General features: G+C 35.5%; 1 protein-coding gene across 1 annotated transcript in view; it reads left to right on the top strand.

The window, feature by feature from the left end:
* The window catches only part of LOC106779207 (BEACH domain-containing protein C2), a 59,117-nt gene extending 54,261 nt beyond the window's left edge, over positions 1-4,856 (top strand). Inside the window, exons 20-26 of the mRNA XM_022776489.1 lie at positions 1,816-1,884; positions 1,973-2,059; positions 2,138-2,254; positions 3,195-3,344; positions 3,544-3,628; positions 3,739-3,859; positions 4,594-4,856. Coding sequence (XP_022632210.1) covers positions 1,816-1,884; positions 1,973-2,059; positions 2,138-2,254; positions 3,195-3,344; positions 3,544-3,628; positions 3,739-3,859; positions 4,594-4,738 — 774 coding nt within the window. The 3' untranslated portion in view covers positions 4,739-4,856. The remainder of the gene's footprint in view (positions 1-1,815; positions 1,885-1,972; positions 2,060-2,137; positions 2,255-3,194; positions 3,345-3,543; positions 3,629-3,738; positions 3,860-4,593) is intronic.
* The last annotated feature ends 5,780 nt before the right edge of the window (positions 4,857-10,636 follow it).

The raw sequence follows: 10,636 nt of genomic DNA, 5'->3' as shown, positions 1-10,636 counted from the left end.
GGTTTTTTTATAAAAGCTTGCAATTTTAAAATCTTTTTCGCAAATGATAGTGTTCTTGAAATCTTTCTTGTGCCGTAAGCAATTTTTTGTGCAATGTAACAATATGCGTATAAAGACAATGAAAACTGTAAACGCAAATGTAAAGAGATAGGGAAAAGAAAAGCAAACTCAATTTTTATACTGGTTCGGCCTAAATGCCTACATCTAGTCACTTTCCCAATCAACCTTAGATTAGAGAGTAATTCATTATAATGATCAGAGTATTACAGCTAAGGTTTTACAAAGCAACTCTGAAATGTAAACACCTCACAAACTCTCAATCAAATATAGAACAACAAAATCTGCCAACACAGAACTACCCTGTCCTTGTCGCAGCAAACCCTTTGAGATATCCCCTTCCAAAGTCAAGAGTACACCACTCTTCTTCCTGAAGCCACACGTACTGGGGTAAATAGCAAATCCAAGATTGCAAGTTTTCTCTCCTGATCAAACAAGATGCACCTTCAGTTGTGCAGAAACGATCAGTTTATGCAGTCCAGTCAAATTGCTTCTCAAGAATGCTTCAAGATCTGTCAAACTCTTCTCGTTCTTGATTCTTGGAGATTTTGATAATTTTTAAATTCTCTCAGATGAAATCAATCAGATATGAAAATGAAAGTATGTTCAATCGTTCTACAGAATATCAAACAATGAGTCAATATATAGTTTATATCAGTCCTGACGCAAATCAATCGATTAACATGTTAATGTAATCGGTTACATTAAACACATGTAACAAAATTACAGCATTCAAAGCACATAATTGAATGTTCAATTAATGTAATCGATTCTCATTAAATGCTTGGTCAAACACATTTAAAAATATGACCGTTATAGCAGTTATGACAAGCATAAGTTAGTTTTCAAATCATAACAGACTTAATTGAATACACAAAGCATGTAATCGATTAAGCTTTAACACTTAGAAGATTTTTGAAAACTTTTGTTTCCAAAAACACATCACAGCACATTTGAAAAAGATGTGTGCAAACACACGAGTTTTAATCGATTCACCAACTAATGTAATCGATTGAAAACTAGTTGTTTTGCCTTAGTTTAAAACGCAACCTATCTGATGACCTTAATTGATTATCACAACACTGTAATCGATTAAGTCATGCATATATACTTTTGTGCATCTAGTTTTCATATCACATAAACATACTTTGAGCATACATAAATATAATTACTTCACAAACACAATAGTATGCATCAATCAACATAATATGTCCAACAAATGTGACAAACACAATATATGCATGTTGGGAGTAAAATTTGGGAGTGAAATTTGTTTAGATTTGAATTATAGAAAGTTTTTAATTTTTTTATTTAAAAAAAATTGTAATTAAGTGAACCAATGAGCCAACCCGTTTACCCACTAACCCGTGGTGGGTCAGGTCGGGTTCGAATTTTTTGGCTCACTAATAAATGAGCCGGATTGGGTTGGCTCGCTAAGTAACCAACCTGTGGTAGGCCAGGCCGGGTCGGATCGGGTGACCCGTTTTGACAATTCTAACTGTACATAACTCAGATAGAGGACACTGTGAACAAACCTAATTGTAACTGATATAACTATCTATCGAAAACTCACGGAACTAAGATAGCAATACTTTGTATGCCACATTATTGATTAGCAGCAGCAGAGATGCTCTGGTATCTCTAACACAAACATATGAAAAAAATTTATCATACTTTTTAGTATCAGCTACCCAGACAAACAATTAGTTTCAAATGTAATTTGCTTACTAACTTTGATTTTGCGGTGCCCTTATGCAGATCAGTAATTTTGAGTATCTAATGCAACTCAATACATTGGCTGGGCGTAGTTATAATGATATAACCCAGGTGATCTNCGCTACTAACTTATTGCATTCTATAATTAAACTCTAACTCTATCTTCATGTTATATATTTTCATTATGAATTTTTTGCAGTATCCAGTTTTCCCCTGGATTCTTTCTGATTACAGTTCAAAGAGCTTGGATCTTTCTAATCCTTCTTCTTACCGGGATCTTTCAAAGGTTATCATGAATGTTGCTTTGATGAAATCAAGGGAGATTATTTCATATTTTAAATTTGTAATTTTATATATCATGCAGCCTATTGGAGCACTGAACCCAGATCGTCTTAAAAAATTTCAAGAGAGATACTCCAGCTTTGATGACCCCGTAATACCCAAATTCCACTATGGATCACACTACTCCAGTGCAGGAACAGTAGGTCCCACTCTCCACCTCCTTTGAATTTTCCTCTGGTAATTTAGTACGTAGACTATTGACGCCAGTCTTTGGTTTAATTCTATCAAGAAATTAGTGTCCTCTACATGGTTGATTCAGATGGAGCTTAAGTGATTAACTTTGAGTTTATGTCAAGTTTATTTTTTTGCATGAACTCCCAATTTGAAATATACGATGTTTCACCTATCCTGAATTACACTCAATAAAATTTGGATCATTTTTGGCTGCATTATGTGAGTATCTTAGAAGTATCTGAACCTCTGGCGCTCACAAAATAGGGAGATAGAGAATATTTATTGATTTTTGGCTAGATGATTTTTAAAGGGAATAAGATGTAGATTTTTTGCCAGGATGCTTTAACTGGTCAATCATGTTAAGATCAAACAAAATGGCTTCCATGTGATACCAATCAAATTATGAATGCTTAGGATATTAAAGTAAGGTTGGTTTACGTTCAGTATTGTCAACAAAGTCCTGATGCAGAAAGACACCTCACCAAATGTGATTAGTGTAAACTTGGGCACTTTAATGTTATGATATTTTATTTATTTTTATTTCCTGTTTGTTGGCATGCTACTAACATACCCCAGTGTTAAAAGGCTTCTTGCTTGAAAAAGTACAGGAAAGGGTCATTGTATCTGGCCCTACCCACACACACACACACATATGTATATATACATACACATTGAAAGAGGCTGTTTCGGGAGGGTCTTGTTAGCATCTGTAGTTATTTTTGGCTTCTGCATTAAATTGCCCATTTCCTTGCTAAGTCATACAATAAATCCAAATCACGATGCTTTTTCTCAGTTCTTCTGAAGTTGCAACAGAAGCTATCACCCAGTATGCAAATGACAGCATTTAATATGGTTGCATTTTAGTTGCTCATTTTGCACTAGTTAATCGTTATTATCTTTTACAGGTTTTGTATTATCTTATTAGGGTTGAACCATTCACTACTCTTGCCATCAAACTTCAAGGTGGAAAATTTGATCATGCAGATCGAATGTTTTCTGATATTTCTGCTACTTGGAATGGAGTTCTTGAGGACATGAGTGATGTAAAGGAATTGGTATATGTTTACTAACATGTGACAGAGCGATTGGTTTCCTTTAATGCTTTTAATTAAAATTTTGTGTACTTGCATATCAATCCTTCTAGTTGTTCTTGGAAGACTTCAATGTTTTTAGCACTTATATTTTTAAATGTTTACCATGGTTTTCTTCAAACTTATATTTCATTTTTTTTTTCCTATTTTAATCTCAACATAGGTTCCTGAGCTATTTTACCTCCCTGAGGTCCTCACAAATGAAAATTCAATTGATTTTGGCACAACACAATTGGGAGGAAAGCTTGGTATACTCATTGAGATTTTCTCCATTTCCTTTTTAAGAAGAAATTGTGACTACATATATATGCATATTAAAGTTATTACCCCTTCATGAGAATTACTTTTGTCATACCAGATACTGTAAAACTTCCTGCTTGGGCTGAGAACCCAGTTGATTTTGTGCACAAGCATAGGATGGCTCTGGAGAGTGAATATGTATCTTCTCATTTGCATGAGTGGATTGATCTCATATTTGGGTAGGTTTTCTTCTTGTTTTTCATTTTCTCCATATTCTTTTGGCTTGCAAGCCTGGTTCAAAGCTGTTGAGATATTTTTACTAGGATAGACTGAGGATATTCACCACCTTCGAAGTATGAGCTGCCCATATAAGAGATTTGACACTACTTTCAACACAAAACCTTAAGACTCAACGTTTGTAGATCTTTATTTTCTTATATGACACTCAACTTTCTTATATCTACTTTGTGTGGACTTTCATCTCATACTTGGATTTTACCACTGGTTTCTTCCACAACAAGACATGCTTGTACCAGCCATTTATCTCAACACACTTCCCCTTACCCTTACTATTGTTGGGTTTCTACCACAACAGGACATACTTGTCTCCATTTGAGTCAGACACCAAGATAAACCTACCATTTTCTTTTTACTTGATAAACTGAGCATATTTACCACCTATGAGAAATAAGTTACACACAAAAAAGACCTGACACCACCTTTAACATAAAACCTTAAGGGTCAATGTTTGAGGGTCTTTATTTTCTTAAATGTCACTCAACTTTATCATTTCTATTCAAGGGGAGACATTCAAATAATACTTGGATTCCTAAGAACCTTTTGTTTATTCATGAGTTTTATTTTTCTATCATTTTTTATGTAGATATCTATAGCATTCCTTTTTAAATTTTCACTTTATTTTTGTCCCTTGAAAACTTGCATATGGTTACATTAAATGGATTTAACCATGCAGATATAAGCAACGGGGAAAAGAAGCTATTGCAGCAAATAATGTTTTCTTTTACATTACTTATGAAGGGACAGTGGATATTGATAAAATATCTGATCCGGTATATCTCCGTTGCATCTTCGTATTTTCCACATTAATTGTTGTATGAGAACTACCTTCTTTGGTTAAAGGACTAAAGGACATGTTAGCTATAGTTATGTTTGTCACTTATATATGTGTTTGTTTCCATAATTTTTTTAGTAAGGAAATTAACTTCTTAAGCTTGATTAACAATGCAATCCTTTTTTTGTTGGTTAGCTGTCTTGTTTGTCATGATAAATTTCCCTTGTGACCAATACAAGATGCAGAGAAACTGAGGAAAATATAACAGATGAGATGGAGAAAAAATCGCTTTCATCTTTTTTGTTAAAATTAGAGCTAGAAAAAGAATCCCTTGTGGCATTATTATCTCTTTTTTTAATCAAAAGCAACTAATGTGATTGCATAACTTTTAAGAAAGAGTGCTAGGAGGCATTTCGCCCAACTACGTTTGTGTCACAAACAATATCAATCATATGCAACACCTCTGAATATTATAAAAGCATCAGACCTCAACAAATAACTTATCCAGAGTGAAAAGAGAGGAAGAGGACTGAATGTGAAATGAATCTATTATGTATATTACACCAGAAAGTATGTGTACAAGATGCATTTATTGGCATTGCTTACCAACAGCTGTAAAATAACTGACAGCTGTACAAAGTAGATTACAAGTAAACCTACAGCTGTACAAAGAAAACTTACATGTAAAACATCTACAAGCTATACAAACTGACTTGGTTCTACTAACATCCCCTCACAAACTCAAGGACAAGATTTTTCAGAAGAAAATTCTTCACATTGAGTTTGCCCTAAACCCTAAATGCGTTTAACTACAACCCAATGAGAATCCAATGGGTTAGTCATAAACTGAGACTTTGTTTGCAACAATGCTAACTTTTGGCCGAGTAAGAGTGGCATATTTCATAGCACCAACCACTTAGTGAAATAAAATAGGATCTGAAAAAAGATCAATACCATGTTTAGACAACTTGCAATTGGAGATCATAGGGGATGAAATTGAATGAGCTTCAGCTATGTGTTTTATGAAGCAAGTCTCTTAAATACTTTGTCTGAGTCATGAGAATAGACTAATCAGACAGATATTTTATCTCAAAGCCAAGAAAATAGTCTACTTGACCAAGTTGTTTTAAGGAAAAAGGTGCATGAAGTCAAGTTGTAATATTTTGAATGAGAGTAATAGAGCTTCCAGTTATGATTATATCATCATAAACCACAACTTCTAATTCCTTTCATGTAGATGAAAGGAGAGGCATCACAAGTGTGGTTAACAAAACCAAACTGATGAAGAGTAATTTGTAAATGATTGAACCACTTCCTCAAGGCTTATTTTAATCCATAGACTGCTTTATTCAACTTATAAACAAGAGCCTTGTCACTTGCTTCAAAACCAAGTGATTGTTGCATATAAACTGTTTCATCAAGATAATCATTCAAAAAGGCATTATTGGCATCAAGTTGTGTTAGAAGTCCTACATCGACTAGTAATAAGGCCAATTTAGAGTATATATTGGGTGCAAATCTCATCATACAAGCCAGTTTTATAGGGTTGAGTTAGACTTAAAGTCCAATTCTTAACATGGTATCAGAGTCAGGTTTAGAGATCTTAGCAAAATTCGTTGTTTGTTGGACATATTATTTTATCTACTATCGGACTATCCATTCATGTTTAGTCTCATGCACGAGATGTATATACCTTGGCGTGAGGAGAGTGTGTTGGAAGCCCCACATCAACAAGTGATAATGTCAATTTAAAGTATATAAGTGGGTACAAATCTCATCTTACAAGATGGTTTTGTAAAGTTGGGTAAGTTTAAAGTCCACTTCTTAACAAGTTGAAACAATTTCCACCCATGAGAGAGAGCAATATTAAGAATAATTTTGATTGTAATAGGTTCTAGGACAGGAGGAAAGGTTTCATGAAAAATCAAAACCATGGACTTGATAAAAACCTTTTTCCACAAGCTGAACTTTATACTTATATATTGAGCCATCTGCTTTTTCCTTAATCTGAAAACCCATTTACAACCAATAACCCTTCTATTAGAGGGTAAGGCTACTAGATCCTAAGTTTTCTATTTCAATAGAGCATCATATTCCTGCTGCATTGCAGCAAGCCAATTCTCATCTTGCTTGTTTGACACCGGTAGTTCAAAATGAGACAACAATAAGGATGAATGAACTCTGTTATGAAAAATACCAACTTTAGATCGAGTTTTTATAAGATGTATTAAGTAAAGGTGCAGTAGGAGATACGGATTCAAAAGAAGATGAACTAATAGTAGAAGAAATAGATAATGTTGCACCAGAATCTTATGTGATGGAAGTACTAAACACTAGATTTTCAATTTGTTGAGGTGGTAATAGATTTGGGTTTAAACTAAAATACTGACTAAATAGGGTTTGGTGTGCTTGAGAAAAAAAAAAAAAACATAATAAGGAAATCTTTGTTATTAAACAAAACATCCTTGGAAATATATATATATATATATATATATATATATATATATATATATATATATATATATATATATATATATATATGACCACTAGATAAGAGACATTTGTAGCCTTTGTGTAACTGAGTAACCGAGGAAAAGACACTCCTCAATCTTGAAATCAAGTTTGTGATAATGATAAGGTCGTAAAAGAGGAAAGCAAGCACAATCAAAACTTTTGAGGAAATGAAAATCGGGATGTTTATTAAACAAAGCAGAATACGGCATGGCAAAGTCTAGAGATGTTGTAGGCAGCCTATTGATAAGATAGCAGCCTATTGATAAGATATACTGCAGTAATAAATGCTTGATCCCAAATTTGTAAAGGAGGAGAAGCATGATGCAACAATGTAAGGTAAATTAACAATGTGCCTATGTTTACATTTAACAACACCATTATGAGTATGAGGACTATTAAGGCTATGAACTATACCATGACGAGCTAAAACTTTGGTAAAGGGACGATATTCACCACCCCAATCAGACTGAGCTAAACACTTTTGATTTTGTAATTCAGTTGTGATTCAACCATTGTCTTAAAGGTTTGAAATACAATTAACATTTCAAATTTAGACTTTATTGGAAAAATCCAGGTGTATCTAGAGTAAGCAAATAAAAAAAACGTGATATTTGAATTCTGCTTGAGAAATAAGATGTGCAGGTCCCCAATGATCAACAAAAGTAAGTTCTAAGGGGAAATATACAGAACTAGGGACATGAGAAGGCAATCTATGTTATTTTCCAACACAACAAGATGAAAAAAATTGACTATCAGCTTTATTAGACACTGGAATTTTACAGTGTTTGAGTACAATTTGCATTACATGATTATTTGAATGACCAAGTCAATTGTGCCACATATGTACACTATTATCTACAAGATTGGCCTTATTGACATTGTTGAAAAGAGTTTACTAAAAATGAATGTTGAGCAGAATAGCCAATGGACTTAGAAGAGGAATGCAGCTGAAAAGATTAACTGTGAAGCTGATCATTGTTGAACGAATAAAGTCCCTGAACACCAACAATTCCTTAAAGAAGAACTTTATTCGTCCCCTATGATTTGACAAGAAATTTGTTAGAATGGAACTCAGAAAACTAAATTATCTTTTTCAAATTAACTAACACTTAACATATTTTTAGTAATGGAAGGAACGTGCAACAAATTATTTAGCTGAAAAGTGACACATAAGGTGACAAAAGAGGAGGAACCAACACCATAAATACTCAAACCTGCACCATTTCCACTGAAAAATTGATCTGGACCATCAAACTGTTGAAGCTATTTCATGTTTTGTGGTTCACCAATAACATGGGAGCTTGCACCAAAATCTGGTATCCAAGAACTATTAGCATTACCTTGAGAAGTAGACTTCATCATCATTGCACTCGGCTGAGCATTGTTCTTAGGCCTAGTATTAGGATTCTCCCAAGTATTTGATGTTTTATATGAACCAGTCGAATAAGGAATGGACTTATGTGTAGCACGATAAATGAAAAACAGTGATTCACGAGGCTGATAGGATGCATCAGATATGAAATAACAAACATTGGTTGTATGTCCAAATTTGAGACATATTTTGGTACTGAAAATTGGTTAATTTTCCACCACATCCTCTGCTAGAACTACCACCACGAGAGGATACTCCAGTGAGAAGGCCTCCACATTGGCTGCCACAATGAGTGTAAGGAGCTTGAGTGTAATGCAGTGTGGTGGAACTAAAGTTTGTGTCTCTTGAGCTTAACAATTAAGGCATGTTTCATGTCCATACAAAAGAACTTCAATTTCAGTAATTAAAGGTGTGCATTTCTTACTCTCAATAACAAATACAACTGGAGCATAGTCAAATGGAACAACTTCTAAAATAGCATCAACATATTCATGTCGCACAAGAACACCAACACCAGCAAGCTCACAACATAATATTTAATCTTGAGCAAATACTCTTCCATTGATTTGGAACCAAGTTTGATAGCACCATTGTAGTACGCAGCTGTCGTGTACTAGACTTGTTTGAAGACTGAAATACTCATGAATTTTCTCCCAAACTTCATATGAATAAGTACAAAACCAGTACCGTTTGATCCCGAACTTCCCAAGCTTCATGCTCACGATCGATACTGTCAGCAACACAATTAGTTAGTGTTGAAATATATTCTATTGTTTTAACTAGCCTTTTTGGTTTTGGGCTTTTTAGAAGCCTTATTTACGTTGGTCCATAGTCCCTTAAATAGGGCACTATGTGTAATAGAATTACAGCACAGTAATAATATTTTTACTTCTCTGTTAACTCTCCAAACTTTTACATGGTATCTAGAGCCAGTTAGGGTTTGCCCGCCGCCACATCGTCCTTGCCGCCGTCCACCGCCATCCGCCGCCGGCGCCGCCGCCATCGCAGCCTTTTCTCCGGCGAAGTCAAGGGTTCGGTGCGCCTCGACGAGCGCGACCCATCCCTGGTGGTCGCCGCCTCATCCTCCTCTCGACGCGCCGTCACGCGTGCTTTCTTTCCGGCCACTCTCGGGCGCGTGGGCTCCACTCGCCGCCTTCCTCGTGTCGGAACTTCACCGCGCCACTGTCGGTCGTTTCGCCTCAGTCTCCTGGGTGTGTTGTGGTCTCTGATTTGCTGTTTCATTGAAGGTTGCTCCGATTAGGGTTTCTACCCACAATCATTTTTTCCCTCTTTTTTTCTGTTTGGGTTTATAATGGCTGGTCTTGGACCGTCTCTCTCTGCTACTCCTACAATTACTTCTGCAAAACTCAATTGGAAAAACTATTTATCTTGGTCTTCCTCCGTGGAGTTATGGTTTCTTGGTCAAGGATACCATGATCATCTTGAACAAGATATTTCGACCGTTTCCGAAGAAGAGAAATCTCAATGGCAGAAGCTTGATTTTCAACTATGTGCTGCCCTATGGCAATCTGTTGAACAAGAAGTCTTAGAAATTTTGAGACCTTACAAAACGTGTTCCTCTTTTTGGAGAAAAGCTCAGGATATCTTTGCCAACGATGTGCAACGTCTCTTTGATGCAACTCAAAGAGTGACTTCCCTTGAACAAAACAATCATGATATGGTTGCTTACATAGGAAAGGCCCATGCTGCTGTAGAAGAATTGAAGAATTTCTTTGTGGCTGATTCTTTAGAAGGCCTAAACAAGAAGCTTGATAAGTTTTACATGGTCTTAATTCTAAGAGGCCTACATTCAGACTTTGATCATGTTCGTGATCAAATGTTAGCTCGTGATCAAATGTTAGCTGGTGATCAAGTTCCATCAATGGATAGCTTAGTTACTTGACTTCTTCGGGTGCCTTCATTAGTTAAAAACGAAAGTTCAATTGGTGGTATTGAAACATCAGCTATGGTAGCACCACAAGGAAGAGGAGGAGGCAGAAGCAACCGAGGAGGACGTGGTGGTCGTGGTATGCGTCCTCAGTGCACATATTGTAAGAG

Source organism: Vigna radiata, unplaced genomic scaffold (genome assembly GCF_000741045.1).
Source record: "Vigna radiata var. radiata cultivar VC1973A unplaced genomic scaffold, Vradiata_ver6 scaffold_357, whole genome shotgun sequence".
Classification (NCBI taxonomy): Eukaryota; Viridiplantae; Streptophyta; class Magnoliopsida; order Fabales; family Fabaceae; genus Vigna; species Vigna radiata.
The sequence above is the reverse complement of the archived record's forward strand: the minus strand, read 5'-3'. Positions and strand labels throughout refer to the sequence as shown.